The sequence below is a fragment of the Apostichopus japonicus genome, chromosome 16 (assembly GCF_037975245.1).
Source record: "Apostichopus japonicus isolate 1M-3 chromosome 16, ASM3797524v1, whole genome shotgun sequence".
NCBI classification, from domain to species: domain Eukaryota; kingdom Metazoa; phylum Echinodermata; class Holothuroidea; order Aspidochirotida; family Stichopodidae; genus Apostichopus; species Apostichopus japonicus.
The window spans coordinates 8,531,394-8,549,948 of record NC_092576.1 but is presented as its reverse complement, the minus strand read 5'-3'; the positions used below and the strand labels follow the sequence as shown (position 1 = coordinate 8,549,948).

The 18,555-nt window shown below is 35.2% G+C and overlaps 1 protein-coding gene and 1 long non-coding RNA gene across 2 annotated transcripts in view; both read right to left on the bottom strand.

Annotated features, from left to right (window-relative positions):
- Positions 1-675: 675 nt before the first annotated feature.
- The window catches only part of LOC139983834 (uncharacterized), a 38,253-nt gene continuing 20,373 nt past the window's right edge, over positions 676-18,555 (bottom strand). Inside the window, exons 36-53 of the mRNA XM_071997648.1 lie at positions 18,298-18,367; positions 17,081-17,560; positions 10,791-10,858; positions 9,789-9,902; positions 9,571-9,684; positions 9,133-9,246; positions 8,914-9,027; positions 8,695-8,808; positions 8,477-8,590; positions 8,141-8,187; positions 7,462-7,626; positions 6,903-7,272; positions 6,189-6,451; positions 5,145-5,339; positions 4,236-4,345; positions 3,571-3,833; positions 3,259-3,328; positions 676-2,569 (exon numbers count right to left, since the gene is read on the bottom strand). Coding sequence (XP_071853749.1) covers positions 2,101-2,569; positions 3,259-3,328; positions 3,571-3,833; positions 4,236-4,345; positions 5,145-5,339; positions 6,189-6,451; positions 6,903-7,272; positions 7,462-7,626; positions 8,141-8,187; positions 8,477-8,590; positions 8,695-8,808; positions 8,914-9,027; positions 9,133-9,246; positions 9,571-9,684; positions 9,789-9,902; positions 10,791-10,858; positions 17,081-17,560; positions 18,298-18,367 — 3,254 coding nt within the window. The 3' untranslated portion in view covers positions 676-2,100. The remainder of the gene's footprint in view (positions 2,570-3,258; positions 3,329-3,570; positions 3,834-4,235; positions 4,346-5,144; positions 5,340-6,188; positions 6,452-6,902; positions 7,273-7,461; positions 7,627-8,140; positions 8,188-8,476; positions 8,591-8,694; positions 8,809-8,913; positions 9,028-9,132; positions 9,247-9,570; positions 9,685-9,788; positions 9,903-10,790; positions 10,859-17,080; positions 17,561-18,297; positions 18,368-18,555) is intronic.
- Positions 11,336-14,123, bottom strand: LOC139983134 (uncharacterized). The gene is made up of 3 exons (XR_011798516.1): positions 13,778-14,123; positions 13,055-13,161; positions 11,336-11,479 (listed from the first exon to the last, which is right to left on the bottom strand). It is a non-coding gene; the product is annotated as an uncharacterized lncRNA (long non-coding RNA).

Sequence of the window (18,555 nt, the reverse complement as noted above, 5' to 3'; positions counted from 1 at the left end):
CCTGTTCTTTGTTGCAATGCTAGATAATGAGCAAAAGACAATACAAAGAAACAGGAGACTACGGCGGAGAAACCTTGAATTCGCTGGTTGGGGAGGGGGTGGGGTGGGTAGGATTGACACCAAAGAGAAAGATCATCTAAAGTAGAGTCTAACCGTTAACTGTGCCCCCCCCCCCCCCACCGAATCCCGGAAAGGTCTCCGGGTGGACAATGTTAGGTAGGCAATTACAGCAAACCTGATGTGGGCTTCCTGTTGACGAGATTATTTTCCTTTGAAAAGCTGGTTACTTACGAAATTCTGTTTAATAACAATATTATATATTGAATATGGTCCATTGTCATATAGGTGCAGAGGAAGAGGACTGAACCAATGGCACATATTTTCGGGGACATTGGGACTGATTAGTTTGATTTGAGGGGCAAAACCACATTGTAAATTAAACATCAGCAAATAAACGGTATTTAGTTGATGCAATAGTGCTCTATATTTGTATAGGAAACTTTAGTCACATACAAAAAGAGCGAAGTTTGCTGGCCAAAAAAAAGAGAACACCTCATGCTCACTAAATTTGCTTTTCGTTATTCTGCCAGTTGGACTGTATCCTCTCAATCACCCTCTCAATCGACGATGTTACTTCCAAAGAAGGCAATAAAAACAAAACAAAAAGTGAACAACTTTGATTTTCTTTGATTTATTTAATTTCACTTCTGAATTCTAATCAACAATTTGTGTCAACTTGTACATGCAACTTACTATGTGACATCAATATGGACCAACATATTGCTCGTGTTTCTCACACAACAGCTATCTTCACGAAATTGTTTAGTCTAAGTAAAGAAAGATTGATTTTATCTCCAAGTTAGAACAATAAAGAAGACACTAACTCATAAACCACCAGACTACGGCGATACCTATAAACAGAGTATAACAATATATGTCATATTACAGTACCATCAACCATCCTACTACATTATCTAATCTTGATTAAAATATGAATCACTTATAATAAGTCAAAGATGATGACATTCTGAGTATTATCTTTTGTGTTTTAAACATATTAAAACATCTTTTATCTAGTTAATACAAAATAAAAATGGAATCCGCTAAATGGATACAAAATATTGTTTAATTAGTTTTAGTAAGAAAAATATCATAAAATTTGTGATTAACTTTTAAGGAACAGAGTAAATCTCTTAAAGTTACATTGCTAAATGTTCTGTATCACGTGATACGTGACACATCTAGATTGTACATTACTGGCTTATTCTAGATAACTTGTAACAACGTATGATAACGATTAGCAATTCCATCAATCAAAGTATCATTCTGGAAATCGGGAATCACATGTCTTTACATTAGGCCTAATAGGCTATATCTTCTGCTGACTGATATTGATTGCTTAGCAAAAGTGTTGAACATTTTCTAAATCATCATAGCATCTTGTATCAAAAAAATATGAATCCTTTACAGTTTGAGGTATTTGGTAAATAAATCCGGAAAACAAAATGGATGATATCATGAGGGCTGAAAATGTTGTTTTTTTTCCCTCTTATTATTGAAATTATATAATTGTCTTGTTAGTAGTTTAAAACACTTAGGCTGACAATTCATACTTCTTTTATGAATGCAGCAGCCGAACCGAATTGTACAGTTGCTTATAATAGCGTTTTCGACTTGAATATATTGCGCATTTATATGCATCTGTGTTATAACATGATAACACGTGTTATGCTAGAGGCACATTTTATTGCGGCCTGTGTTAAAAAAAAAATAATCACGTAAACAAGATGCATGTGATGATAACGACTGTCCATTGGAGTCTACACAGGCCTAGTTTCAATGGTTACCTTCGTACACAGTACAGCGTTTACCGATAGAAACGAGCTGGAAAACAAAATCGTGTTGCTGGCTCATTTATTACTAATCTATAATACCACTACGATTTACTGTATTGAATCTTTAACATATCTTGCTCTCGCATGCTCCCAAAACATAACACGTGTTAGTGTGTTATAACACCCTGCCATATAAATGCATCATATGCTACACGTTAAGAACAAATATAAGCTCACACCTTTTCGGCTTGGGTGAATGCAGTGCTTAACATGTACTCTCACTCTGGTCGTTCCCCGAAATCGATTTTACAGTAGATCGACTTTTAAATGTAGATGTTCCAGTGCTGTTGCTTCGAGTGCTCTCGCTTCTTTTCAGCTTTGAAAACATGTTTCTGAAGTCAGGATTTGCTACACAAAGCAACAGAAACATCAAAAAACCTTGCAAGGCAATGAATATGCAATACAGATAGTCAAATATGAGAGTTGATTGGTCGACAGCTGCAAGAAATCCAAAAATCCACGAGAGGCCGAGAACGAACCAGAAGAGAACACCATGTCGAATTCTTGTAATTATTTCATTCCTCTTTGCATGTTCCTTGGCTTTACTGACCATCAGTGGGCGACAGAGGATTTTCCGGATGACCAACATGAATATTATCAAATTGAATACAAACATCGCACCGACTTCTGCCAGGAATCCGAAATAGAGAGCGTACCCAGGATGGATGAAACAGCTTTGGAAACAAAGAATATGTTATTTATGCTGATTTATATAAATACTAGAAAAGAAGCAAATGTCATACGCTGAATCACTGAAGCCTTTGGAATTATTTTCAAAAGTTACATTTTGTAACGTAGGTACAGACTTCCCTGTGATTTTATGATTGGTTTAGTATGATCATATATATTTACGCAACCTTACGTCCAAGCAATGAATCTTTCTTTTATGAGAGCGGGAAATGCAACTATAATTTTCAAAGTTTTACTTAGCTCTGCCTATTACGTTGTTAACAATCGATGTATATTACTACGTTACTACTATTGCAGAGCATACAAAAGCTAAGTGAATGAATCCTTTAATCGACATACTTTTGCACTAGTACTGTTTGCCAATCCTTAAACTATTGGTTGAATTAACTCAAGTTCTTCTTCATGTATTGTATTGCATTTACTTGCTGTGTAATTCATTCAGTATATTCGCATATGTTTACGGAGTCTAATTACGACTCTATTCATAAACGAATAAAACAAAAATTGTACTAGTGTTAATGAGTGAGTAAATAAGCCTGCTTCCACGATCAGAAGTATCCAGTAAGATGTGTGCTGGCAGGATTGCAATACTGAAACAAGGTGTTTATTGCGATTAATGAAAAATTGAAAATATTTTTTCTTTGTTTTATATTACAAAGCTTGCATTACTTACTAGTTAGCCGTTTCATAATCAGTTTTTTTGTCAAGGAAAGCCACCAGGATAACGCAAATAAAGGATGAACCTGTCCAAACAAGACAAAATTAGCGGAGTATGATATCCGTAGATAATCTAATCTAATAAAATCATGATAATAATAATATTAATAGTAATATGTCAAATATTTCCTAAACTTTCCAAGATATATAGCCATTGCGTGTGGTGAGGCACCTGTTCGACATAGTGATAATTGCACATATACACACGTATCACCAAGTGTGAATATATTATCATAGTTCCATACGTGGCAGTAAAACAGACACTTACCATATGCAACTATGCACGCAATTAGTGTAAAATAACGAATGCTCCCTTTCTTAGCTTTGAGAAACAAGAAATAAAGATTCAAAGCTTCTGCTGACATCCAAGTCAACGTAGACAGACAGAAGAATTGAATGATTGCGGAGACCGCGGCACAACGTTGTTTCTTCCCTACAGAGAGAGGACCAACCAGGAATGCAATGTAGAAACCCAAAAGAGATAAACAAAGGTTGATATGGATTTGAGTCGGTTGTTTCGATCTAATTGATCTGCAAAAATAATTTAAGAGAAGCAAATAATATCTCAAAAACTTAATTTAGGTGTTGCAAGTTTTAACGAAACTGTTGATAGTCAATTATCAACAGTTTTATTTTATTTTGATAGTCAATTATCTTAGAAACAGGGAGAAGGCATCCTCTTCAAAAGGCAAACTGTGACAATTTGAAAAGTGAACCGCTGTAGCAACTTTAACTCAAAGCAAAATGTCTGAAATTTGAGTCTATGATATTGCCATGTAATAGATATCGACATGTGATGGAATTATATGCTTGTGGACGAATCATTATTTAGTTTATTCCATTTATTTTCCTTGATGATTATGTGTTTTTTTTCTTGAATTGTGTATAAAAATAAAATGAGTGTACTTTATAAATATGGGTGATGGAACTTACTTTATAGATAGAAAGGTTATAATGCAGAATATCAGGCACACCCCAGATATTATTGATCCAATTAAAGTGATGAAGTAGAGGGCAATCTGGGCTTCTATAGGACCAACCCTCTGTAAAGGAAAAGGAGGTTACGTAATCTAAATATAATATAACTCAAAATATATTTATTACAGACGAGGCAAGCAATTAACTCAAGCGCAATATGCTATAACTAATCATAACTAATTAGAATTAATCATTCTCCCATCACATTAACCAGCAAAGGATGTACCCTTGTGATAATGTGGCTACCATTCCTTTCAATGTACTCAGTAGATTGTGAGATATACCGTGGTAGATACTGCTTTAGACATTCACTCTTAATGACGATTAGTCTCAGTGGTATTAATCATAAACAATATCTAGGTGACACAGTTGCCGCAGGTGGCTATGTGGGTGGGTGTTTATTTAATGTGAAGGCTTGAACGAGATCTTGTGCACACCTCGTTACAGCTAACGTGGAAGTTCTGGATATGGCGTAACAATTTAGGCACCGTGTCTATACGCTGCATTCAAGATTCACGTACAAGTTATTGTTTCGAAAAGCAATATAATCCAGTTAGGCATTTCTGTGTACACGATTCACAAGAGCATCACAAATATTTTAAGTTATATGAGCGTAAATTTTGTGTTTTTACTTCACACTTTCAACAATTGGCTACGGTAGGAATCTCTTTTTATCGTGTTAACATCTAAATATTTCAAATAAGTATTAATAAACTCAAAATAGTATAAGTATTCATTGCTGATGATGAATAACAGCAAAGATGTCATGACGACAGAAACTGCAAACAAATCTCTTATTTCTAATATCAGTAGAATATAGAACAATGTACTGAGAGATTAACATTCTTGTTGACTACATTATACTGACGGTTTCTTATTCTGTTGACTAACAATTAACACTGCAAAACTTCCAATGTGTTTACATGAACACACGGTAAGACCTGACTCGTCCTTTAACATAGCACAACCTTTATCAGACCAAAATCCTTCATCTGTGTCTTCGTTATACGACCAGACGACACAAGAGCTATCCAGTTTTTCTTCTCCTTCGTCAAGATTCTGTAAGAATATTTCACCAGTTGTTTTAAAAATTGAGTTTTGAGTGAATTTTATTTTATTTAAAAGATGGCAATACTATTCATTGAAATGGCTCGTAAAGAAAAATATATGGAAAATGTATATTGTTATAACAATGCAGTTTTATTGAAAAACAGCATCGAACTAATTATACATTTTCAAATAACTTGTTAGTCAATTGCCCGTTGTATAATTTGAACGTAGGAATAGACGGCTTAAGTATTTTCATAAATTAAGTTAATGTTATAAATATATAGCTCGAGGTGACGGATATTGCAGCTATATAGGAACAGGAAGACATCCATACATTGATGGCAGTAAATGGTACGATGCTACTGACACTAGGCTCAGTACATTCCCAACCATACCAGCAGCCTAAGATTTGTACCATACTTTGTTAACTAGGTCATTTACGAGTCTTCGTTTCATAAGAAATATTCTCTCGTCAATTCAGAGAAATGTAATTTGTAATGGAAACACGGCAACCAAATTATCGGTGGATGTCATCCAAATATCTTCATTAGACAAGAATGTTTACCAACTAACGACCTTCTGAATGTGCTTTAACAAGTGTGATCACTTCATAATTTGCTAAGAAGCAAACAGAAAATGCATAATGCATTGATATGCTACATTTAATTTGTTTAATGATATTCCATGTATTCCATCCAACAACTACGGTCATAATAACTTTCACCGTGCGCATGTAATGCCCTATGGTATTCTATTTCTTTCTTCTGTACACTAAAGGCACATGTTTCATGACTAAATATTAAGATCATACACGAGTTTACATGGAAGGGGTATAGCACAAACGCCGTTGATTAATACCTCCATTGTGAGAAATTTCGATATGATAGGATATTCTAATGCAATATCAATAATATTTCCATTATCTTTATCGTCATCTTTATCACCGGTCGCAATAATGGTTGTTATTATGTGACTGTCTATCCTCTCAGAGATCGACGAGTTACTGTATCCCTCTCCATCATCATCTCCGCTCAACACCTTCTTCCTCGTGGGCTTCGATGGGGTAAATAGAGTATCGGATTCATATATAATGAAGCTTATCGGAACTTTCCCCTCTACACCTATTGAAAAAATGACTACATTATCAATTTCTTTTTCAAAACGAATCCTGTTTACGGAATAATTACTTGGATAATATACCTTAGAATATGAATCAGATTTTGTCGTATTCAGCTGCACTTGTAGTTGTCTATACCTTTTGAAAGATTTAATACACGTAACACTATTCTGCTAACTAAAGTGAAAGTTACTAGGACGAATTTACCAACATTTATGCTGTTGTTATCCTAATAAACGTATCATTATATTACTTAACATACAGTGTGATCTCCATTGTTTCCGTGAATGAATTATTTAAACTGCATTGACCTAGATCTAAGATAACATAATTAAAGACTCTACGAATAAGCAAAACTTCTACATCTTTATATCTTAGGTCCAAATATATACATGTATAGGTAAGAAATCATTCATTTTTGTTGTTCAGAATGGGATGATAGTTGTAAGCATTACCGTCAAGTAACTTGAGGACATCTGATGGTACAGATATAGCTGTGATAGCTTGCTCTAGTGGTACGTCCCTTGTATCTCCATATATCTCATTTGTTCCACCCGTAAGGCCTCCGGTAAGGGTTCGCGTACTACCATCTTCGACTACATGGGCAAAATTTAGGTTGTTACCGACGTTGCTCGGGGCAACATTTATCGAGACTACGCCAATGTTTTCATAAATCTGAGAAAAGTTGCCTTCGTTCTTTTGAAAATTTTGGACTTGTTTTTCTACGGCTGCAACTATTCTGCCACCTACGTCCATAACATTATCTCGAGCATCGCCGTCTACTTCTATCAAATTATTTACTGCTCTTAACACTGGTTCAGTAACCTGATTGAAAAGAAGTTACAATTAATTGGTATTATTTCAATAAAACACTTGTCCAATGTAAAATTACAGATATATTGGCTTTGTACATTAGCACACATAAGCTCAGTTCTCTATAAACGTATAGCAAAGTGAACACACACTAACGTTTGTATAATCATTAAACAAGATTCTATAATATCTTGTTCTCACCTCGACTGAAGAGACACCTTTTCCCACAACTGATTCTAAAGCAGAAACTGTTATTTCGATCCTTACAGGATCTTCGGCCAGAAACTTGCCATCACTAGTTGCCTCCTGCACAGCGTCTGCTGACATTTTAACTTCCTCGTCTGTCGTGTTGACTCCACCCGTGTCCTAATATTAAACAATGTTTTGTCAATTATTAAGTGATTTGTTCTTTACCGTAAGTCCCAAAAATTTGAGATCAAAGATATCATCGCTCTGATACATATGAATTTCTATTAACGAGGTGTTTGAAAGTTTAGTATTACATTCCACGGTAAAATACCGGATACTTATTGAATATTCATCACTCTTATTGAGTATGCATATATCAAACAATTGCTAATTGTCGTTGCGTTAGACCTGTATCATAAGCATGTTTCAGAGACTTGATCCTTTTACAAATACCGTGCCTGCATAGCCTATGTGTCCAGCAGATCACTGACTAAATAAGGTTTCAAGCCATTGCCGACCGGAATTTGTCAAGAGGAAATACATATTTTAAGTAAGCCTATTAGTGATTCCCTGTATATATCACATTAACTTGCAATGAAGGAACAATATGTTCTTAAACAATTATTTATATATTAATATAACCCGAGGATCAAATCCGATTTTAGATTTGTTCCCATGAAAGTGGACTAACCTCACCGATTTCTGATAATATCGTTTGGATTTCTTCAGCGGGTTTTTCTGAAAATTATTTAGAATTTATTAATAAAATGCAATAACAGGAATTATACATATACGATATTAAGAGTAATGAGTTTAATGGTAACATTGCTGAAGGAGATTTAAGTGTTAATTGTTTCTCCTATTTCAAATATATACCAAACAGACTAGTCTACCAGAAAGTTACCAGAAACAGAGTTTTGACATCAATATAGTCTGCTTCAGTAAGATGCTGGAATAGGATGGAGTAATCTTAACTTCAGTAAGTAATATTAATCACGAAAATGTAATGAACATTCCTGATACTTACCTTTCTCACAGTATTCACCTACAAAAATTAGTGGACAAGTGCATAGAAACATGTTGATTGAGTCGATGCAAGTTCCTCCATTCATGCAGGGATCACTATAACACTCGTTTGCGTCTGTGAATAAACATTAGTTAAAAATGAACTGAGGAGTGTTACCTTATTTGAAACGGAGTATTTAACTTATGCTAAGATCTGTAATGAAGTTTCCCGACACTAACCATTCTCACAGAAAACACCTTCAAAGCCAAGTGGACAGGCACACAAAACCATGTAGATTGAGTCGATGCAAGTTCCTCCATTCATGCAGGGATCACTATAACACTCGTTTGTGTCTGTGAATAAAAATTAATTTAAAATGAACTGAGGAGTGTTACCTTATTTGAAACGGAGAATTTCACTTAAGCTAAGATCTGTAATAAAGATTTGCCGACACTAACCATTCTCACAGAAAACACCTTCAAAGCCAAGTGGACAGGTACATAGAAACATGTTGATTGAGTCGATGCAAGTTCCTCCATTCATGCAGGGATCACTATAACACTCGTTTGTGTCTGTGAATAAAAAATATTTAAAAATGAACTGAGGCTTGTTACCATATTTGAAATGGAGAATTTAACTTATGCTTAGATCTGTAATGAACTTTTGCCGACACTAACCATTCTCACAGAAAACACCTTCAAAGCCAAATGGACAGACACATACAAACAGGTTGACTACGTCGATGCATAATGCTCCATTCTTGCAGGGATCACTGTAACACTCGTTTACATCTGTGAATAAAAATAATTTCAAAATGAACTGAGGAGAGTGTTACCTTATTTGAAACGGAGGATTTAACTTAAGCTAAGATCTGTAATGAACATTTGCCGACACTTACCATTCTCACATGAACACCATCAAAGCCAAGTAGACAGGCATACAAAAACATGTTGATTAAGTCGATGCATGTTCCTCCATTCATGCAGTGATCACTATAACACTCGTTTGTGTCTGTTAAAAAAGATACTTGAACATGAGCCGAGAAATGTTACATTATCTGAAACGTAGAATTTAACTGAAAGAAACGTATCTAATGAAGATTGGCCGACACTTACCATTCTCACAGAAATCACCTTCAAAACCAAGTGGACAGGTACATAGAAACATGTTGATTGAGTCGATGCAAGTTCCTCCATTCATGCAGGGATCACTATAACACTCGTTTGTGTCTGTTAAAAAAGATACCTGAACATGAGCCGAGAAATGTTACATTATCTGAAACGTAGAATTTAACTGAAAGAAACGTATCTAATGAAGATTGGCCGACACTTACTATTCTCACAGAAATCACCTTCAAATCCAAGTGGACAGGTACATAGAAACATGTTGATTGAGTCGATGCAAGTTCCTCCATTCATGCAGGGATCACTATAACACTCGTTTGTGTCTGTGAATAAAGATACATAAGCCGAGAATTGTTACATTATCTGAAACGTAGAACTTAACTAAAATAAAGATATTTAATGAAGATTTGCCGACTCTTACTATTATCACAGAAATCACCTTCAAAACCAAGTGGAAAAGTACATAGAAACATGTTGATTGATTTTGTGCCATTATTACTCGTTAGCATTTAACATCTGATTTAATAAATATAAGGAATACATAAGGGTTTTTCTTATGCTTCGCTAAGAATTGTTTCTTACCACAAATGATTGAATCGGGCAGGTGCGTGCCCTGATCGAGGTGTGTATTAATATTTCTAAGAGGCAATCATATATAATACAATTCCTTGCAACCTTAGGTACTTATATAGTGTAAGTTTGTCCATTCCAAATAAAAAGTAATCAAACACACTTCTTCCTTATTTATAGATACACCGTGTAATCTCAAAGTCGTGTTTGCCATTTCAAAGTTGTTATTATGGTACACGGTGCGTGCTTAATCTGGGTGCTTGCGAAATCGGTTTTCAATGCACAAACGACGAATGCAGAGTGTTATTGAAAAAGGCCTACACATTCATTCATTTCTTGACAAATCAATTGTTTAAATCATTCGGTAGTTGTCTATGAAACCATCGCTCTATGTTTTCATTAGAAGGTCAAATGAAGGTAAAAAGAAAAAAAGGAAAACACCTTAGATTCAAACAACCATGTAAGTGCATGATACGCACAGGTATTCGTCAATTAATGACCTATTATTGTAGTAACAAAAAGTTGTTATTCGTTATGTCACATTTTCTAGTTTAAATGTTACAAAGGTCCAAATCAATGTACGGTAACAAGTAACAGTGCTTGAAAAAAAGAAGTATGTGTTGTGCCTTAGTTACACTTACTTTCTTCAGGTAATATGTTGTTGGTGTTACAGAGATATGTGTCACAGAAACAGGCTGCTCCCTCTGCGCTATCGATAAACAACTCCAGAGTTGGATATTGTACCGCCAAGTAGTCGACGACATAATTCTCCCCTGTTATACAACCGTATACGCCTTCTACCCTTGGCACACAGCCCTTATATATGTCTGCACCATTTTCTAAAGGTGTAATTAAAACAGTATTCCATTGGTACTATAGCAGTTCACCTATACATTTCATAGCACGGCATACTGGACAAGAAAAAGGTCGCATGCCAAGAAGTAAAGTTTATATAGAAATTATGGTAGGCAAGTAAAGGTGAAGTATTTTCTTCAAGGGTCGTAGTAACTATCGTATTTTTTCAAAAGACTATCTACCACCGTATCTCAAGCATCTTTGTATACGTTGAGACATGTAAAGATGGAGAACCACAGGAAATGAATGCAAAAACAATATCTAAAACTTTACTCACACTAAACTGAGGCAAAGTTATTTAAAAAAAAGGCAATATTGGGTATGAACTCACCCGATTCGAAGTTGACCGTAACGTTCACAACCGAACAAATCTGACCAGTACTACACGTACTGATATTAAGTTGATTGAATGGCAAGGAACACTCACTTTCACCGTAGCAAAAGTGACATTCCAAACTTGGGGAAGTAGTTGTTGCTGCAGGATAAAAGTAATAATACCCAATTGGACACATGGGCATCCGTAATGGGGGTGAGTTTGGGATAAGCCTGGCTGAACAAAAATAAGAGCAAGGAAAAAGGCTCAATATGCTGTAGTTTCCTAGAAGTTCGCTCTTCGAGACAACTGCGGATTAAAAATACCTTCCAATGAAATTGAATATATCTCTGTATTGTATTTTTGTGTTTAAATTAAACATCCTAGAAGTGAAGAACAAGCTGGGCTGGGAAACAACTTGCATTAACCACGTAATTATATCTTCCCTCTCACAAAATTAACATTCCAAACTGGTAAATTAATAGTTGTTCCTGCAGAATAAAAATAACAACACTTATTTGGAGACATGGGCGTCCGCAATGTGGTGGAATGGGGAAGAGCGGTGTGGGGGAAATGTGTAGCACTCACCATTTCTCAAACTAGTGAAAACAAATGGGGCTACAAATACTTTAAAATACTAAACTTCCCAAGGCTTCGCCGCTGGACCCCATCGAATTTGGAGTCCTTTCCTCAACAGAGGAAACCAGAAAGTGTCATGCATAGCCGGGTATCTAAAGGTGCCAAATATGAAAGATTACTCACTCAAACCCAAACCCATCCATGGTTTTTATAGTTTCTAACTGACGTTTCGATAAAATATTTTATTATTGGTATACTCTTACCTCTGATATCCTATACATGATATTGTACTCGAGGTACCGCAATATCGTTCGTTCCAAACTCATTGCAAAGCTAGCAATGATAGTTCCTATACAATCAATAGTTATAATTATTATAAATTGATTTTGTTTCCTTCAAAGTGGGAAAACTGTTAACAGATCTTCGGTCTGCGGTTTCTAAGCTAGCATCGTTGACTTAATAGGATAGCTCTGATTAAGTTTGGTAAGCTGCTTCACAATGCACACTTTTATGAAATCTATGAAAAGTAGAACCAATTTCAACTTAACACATGTCACGTTATGCTTGTAAAACGAATTGAGAACTAGACTTACAGAGACCGTGGTCAATACATTAAAAGTACGATGTTATATCGAACATGGAATTCCTCATAACATATATCACGGTTCTTATTATAAATCAAAATTTGCACGCATCATACAACTGAATCACAACATTGGGCTAGAAAACCAGCACAGCTTGCACAAACCACATGTCTTCATTTATGTTTTTTGTAAATCTCAGAAAGAGGTTTTGAACACCAATCAAATTTGTCAAATCTTCCTAACGTTTCTTTATGTAAACCACCCGTCATAGCTTAATCATCCTTCTTTATCTCAACTACCATTTGCCAACGTTCACCCACGAACCCCGTTTACACCTTCAGCTCGAGTCAATATATTATTTTCAAGCTCGCGGTAACTGCCAAGTTGACTAGATTAACCAAACGTTGATTAGGTCCACGGATTTGGCTAGTTATTGTCCTATTTATTTTCCATTAAACTCAAGGAACATTTTATGAAAAGATTCCTGTAAGAGATAACAGTTTATAGTGACCCTTCTTCTGTACTACGCTTTAAATGGTTATATCTTATCATGCTTTGTATACGTCATACATACCTGTAGCAAACAAACATTGTGATTGGGCACTGGTGCGTTCTTCTCAACCACCAAAAAAAAAATTGAACTTAGTCTAGTCTAAACTAGTGTGCTCAACTTGAACGCTTCTGAAAAGCAGAAACGAAAAAAGAACAAACACTAGTTTGATGGTCTTTTCTGAAGTGATAGATTTAACGCTAATCACGCAGGCAAGGCATTACAACCGACGCCATGATATGGCTGACTTTACAATGTTATAGTCTTGTACTTGTCTGCGTAGTGTTGAAATATTTATTCGAAGGTTATGGACGTGGTTTGAAATAGATTACCAGCGCATAGCTAGCTGCCAATAGTTTTCCGGACCAGAAGCTTCATATGTAAAACACTGCTCTAAAAATAAAACCGACAAAATATGAAACACCGTTCAAAGTATCGTTATGGGTATCGATCTTTACGCATCCCATGACGACTTAAATAAAATAAAATAATTAATTAACTAAGGAATACGTTCTAACCATTATTTCCGTTTGTTAAAAATGAAAGTGTGAAAATATGTGTAAGCATTTCAATGTAATTTTTTCCTGTGCAGTCTTTGTTTTCTTCTGACTATGGAAACTGTGGTCATTATATTCTGTATCATAGCAAACCTGTTACTTATGGAGAGTAAACGCTTAGTCCATGACCATTAAGGAAGCAGTGATCTTTCGATTAAGTTATGTTTAGAGTTTACTCAGACATACATACCTGACGATACAACATCAATCAACAAAACGCCAGACAGCACTATCCGTACGACAGTCGAAGTAAACATAGTGACATATGTTTCAGGTTGATGAATAAACTATTGCGAAGATACATACAGAAAAACGTTCAACTAATATTCGTTATACTAGACTGCCCGTCACCCGGACACTTTCTCATCACGACAATTGGGCAAGCTGAGCACGATTTACAATGTTACTTCTTCTAGAGTGTTGATAGTAACTAAATACGTGTGAAAGCTTTAAACTTGTTTACACTTTTCGATATTCTCATCGATGGCATGGTTCCAACTTGTACAATTAAATCACAAACCGTGACTTGTATCCAGCACCAGCTTTTCTGGTATCCAGCACCGTCTTGCTTGTGTTGTCTGCATGCCTTCTTTATATTTTGAAAAACTGGGTCTTGTAAAACTGATAATAAGGACGTTTTGGGAAATAAACCCCCAGACAGGAATTTCTAGTTCACAAATGCGTGATTATCGTCCGTTGTTATTGCTTGTACACCTTAATTGCAACGTCTGTGTAAAATATGCATGGTAATTAAAGATAATCCTAACCGCTCATGAATAAATATGTTAGAATGATTAGAAAATCTAGGTTTTGCTAACTTAACGTAACGCTTAAAGTTAAATCTCGTGTGTAATGCTAACTAGTTCAAGAAGCCTTACTTCAATCATACGTAATATATTGTGTTTTCATAATAAACCCTAGTTGTAGACTTTCACTAAAACCAAATGAAAAGAAGTTGTTATTCTCTGGTAGAACATACCATCTAACTATGAAATATGTTGGTGAAGGCTCTGACTAACAAAGTTACACCATGTTGCCATATTTTCATCAATACATTTCAGATACACCTAATGATGTAAAGTGTATCTGAAGTTATGAACTCCTTTATCCACTATCTGTACTGTTGTCTTAAAATATTGCACCCAGAAGAATATACCCCCCTATTGCACCATATCACAGAGTATATGAAGCATCTTGTTCTGTGTGATCACTTTTGTCTCTCTGTCTCTGATTAATTTTCATAATGAGGCGTTGTCACATTGCTACTGCCCCCACAGACATAAAGAATGTTGTACTATTGTCAATGTCTTTGTTTAATATTTATACAGGGAATGGCCAGGCCAGGTTAAATTCCACTGGAGGTTGCAGTATGTCCAAAGGACAAATACCCACTGGGAATAATTGGTATTTAATTTTGCATAGCAGATTTGAAATTTGCTGATTTCTTTATCACAAAAATCAGCGAAACCGGAAGATGATGGGTATAAATTTCGACATTTACGGAGCAAATTGACCAATTTGGGTAGCAAAATGCGACATAATACTGGCCACAGATATTCACTGGGCACAATATCATGAATGTTTAAAGTTGTAACCTTGATGGTGAGGAAAGGAAGATCTGATGTTTGGTGACTTTCTATGGAGCGACTTCTAAACCCCACGACTTACCTTCCATATTGTGGCATTGCATCATAAATTATCTATTTTTCAGTATTTAAGGCAATGTCATACAATAATAATATGGATATTTCTGAAGCTAAGCGCCATTGTTTTACCCTTGGTCTACCTGCTGCAAAGAGTGTGTCAATTTGGAATCCTCATCCACCATTGGCAGTTAACAGACGTAGGCCACAGTCAGCCCCACTTAACAAGAAGTTATCAAGCACGCAGCTAGTATGGCAAAGTGCAGGAGCTGACATCATTCCAAAACAGCAAAGAAAATTTATTTTATCACTTCGTCATTACAGTCATCGAGGTAAGAGGTTAACACCATATGCAGGTAAGCAATAAACAAGTACATATTACAAGGGTAATATATACACATGAAGAGGTGCACTTAAGTTATACTAGCTTACCTCTTGAAACTTAACTGTCCATTTGCTTTTCGTTATTCTGCCAGTTGGACTGTATCCTCTAAATCACCCCAAAAGCTACGTATTTACAACACGTTGAGTACTGTAGTCAATGGTAAAAGTTGGTGGGTGTAGCCACTTCATAAGAACTTAACAGTTGGGAATCAAGTATTGTTTAATGATCTCATTTGATATTGTCGACAACGAAAAAATATATTTGGAAGAGGCATTTCATTGACTTATATAATTTGTCAAACGTTTTTTAGTGTATGTGTGTAGTAGGTTCTCGTTTTGGATATTTTTATAATCCATACCACCAGCTCGCATAACATATTTAGACATCATTGCAAGCTTTTTCTCTTCTTTTTTTTCGGTCAGACAGATTTTCGCCATCGACGATGTCACTCCAAAGAAGGCAGTAAAAACAAAACAAAAGGTGAACAACTTTGATTTTCTTTGATTTATTTAATTTCACTTCTGAATTCTAATCAACAATTTGTGTCAACTTGTACATGCAACGTACTATGTGACATCAATATGGACCAACATATTGCTCGTGTTTCTCACACAACAACTATCTTCACGAAATTGTTTAGTCTAAGTAAAGAAAGATTGATTTTATCTCCAAGTTAGAACAATAAAGAAGACACTAACCCATAAACCACCAGACTACGGCGATACCTATAAACAGAGTATAACAATATATGTCATATTACAGTACCATCAACCATCCTACTACATTATCTAATCTTGATATATATATATATCTTGAAAATATGAATCACTTATAATAAGTCAAAGAAGATGACATTCTGAGTATTATCTTTTGTGTTTTAAGCATATTAAAACATCTTTTATCTAGTTTATAAAATGGATAAAAAAATATTGTTTTAATTAGTATCGGTAAGAAAACATTTATAAAATTTGTGATTCACTTTTAAGGAACAGAGTAAATCTCTTAACGTTACATTGCCAAATGGTCTGCTTAACGTGATACGTGACACATCTTGATTGTACATTACTGGTTTATTCTAGATAACTTGTAACAACGTATGATAACGATTAGCAATTCCATCAATCAAAGTATCATTCTGGAAATCGGGAATCACATGTCTTTACATTAGGTCAAATAGGCTATATCTTCTGCTGACAGGCATTGATTGCTTAGCAAAAGTGCTGAACATTTTCTAAATCATCAGAGCATATCGTATCACAAAGATATGGTTCTTAAACATTTTTAGGTATTTGGTAAATAAATCAGGGAAAAACAAAATGGATGATATCATGAGGCTGAAAATGTCGTTTTTTTTTATATGATTGTCTTTTTAATAGTTGAAAACACAATTCATGAATGCGGTGCTTAACATGTACTCTTGCAGTATGATTTTTTTCATAAAATTTCATACATTAACGATTATTACAAATTATCAGTTTTGATATCAGACTCACTCTTGTTGCTTTCTGAAATCGATTTAGAAGTAGATCGACTTTTAAATGTAGATGTTCCAGTGCTGTTGCTTCGAGTGCTCTCGCTTCTTTTCAGCTTTGAAAACATGTTTCTGAAGTCAGGATTTGCTACACAGAGCAACAGAAACATCAATAAACCTTGCAAGGCAATGAATATGCAATACAGATAGTCAAAGATGAGACTTGATTTGTCGACAGCTGCAAGAAATCCAAAAATCCACGAGAGGCCGAGAACGAACCAGAAGAGAACACCATGTCGAATTCTTGTGATAATTTCATTCCTCTTTGCATGTTCCTTGGCTTTACTGACCATCAGTGGGCGACAGAGGATTTTCCGAATGACCATCAAGAATATGATCAAATTGAATACAAACATCGCACCGACCTCTGCCAGGAATCCGAAATAGAGAGCGTACCCAGGATGGATGAAACAGCTTTGGAAACACAGAATGCGTAATTCATGCGGTTTTACATAAATACATAGAAAACAGGCAAGTGCCATACGTTGTATTTCGTAGCTTTTGTAATTATTGTCACAGTTGTTATTCCGTAACGGAGGTATACACTTCCCTGCAAATTTAAGATTGGTTTAGGTTGATCGTACATTTTCACGCAACATACAACAACATACCTTACATACAAGCAATGTTTTTGTTTTCTACTTTGAGAATGGGATATGCAGCTATATCAAACATAGTACTATTTTGCTCTACCTATTACCTTGTTAAAAATCGATGCATTTTAATATTACGTTACTATTTCAGAGCATACAAACACTAAGTGAATGAATTCTGTAAAGCAACATACTTTTGCACTAGCATTGTTTGTCAATCATTAAACTATTAGTTGAATTAACTCTTGTTGTTCTTCATGTGTTGTATTCCATTTGCTTGCTGTGTAAAAGATTCAGTAAATCCTTAGATGTTTTGGAGCCTAACTACGGCTCTATTAATAAAAGAACTTGTAATTCTGTACAAAACCACAATGAAAACAAAACCCCGAAACGTTTGTAATAGTGTTTATGAGCGAGTAAATCAGCCTTTGTCCCGGTCAGATGTGTTCTGGTAGAATTGCAATATTGAAACAAGGTGTTTTATGCGATTAATGAACATTTATATACATATATAAATATATATATATATATATATATATATAAAGATATACTACTTACTATTTAGCCGTTTCATAATCGGTTCTATTGTCAAGGAAAGCCACCAGGATCACGCATGTAAAGGATGAACCTGTCCAAAATATGACACAAATAGCGGAGTGATAAGAGTGATAGTTCATCTGCGTGATAAGAGTTTATTGATCAAAATCCGATTCACACAGATATGAATGTATAATTGAAATTTACTCGACAACACAACATATAGAAAAAGCCCTGGAGCATGGGATATGTTGGTATAGCCATCCTAAGCTTACATGA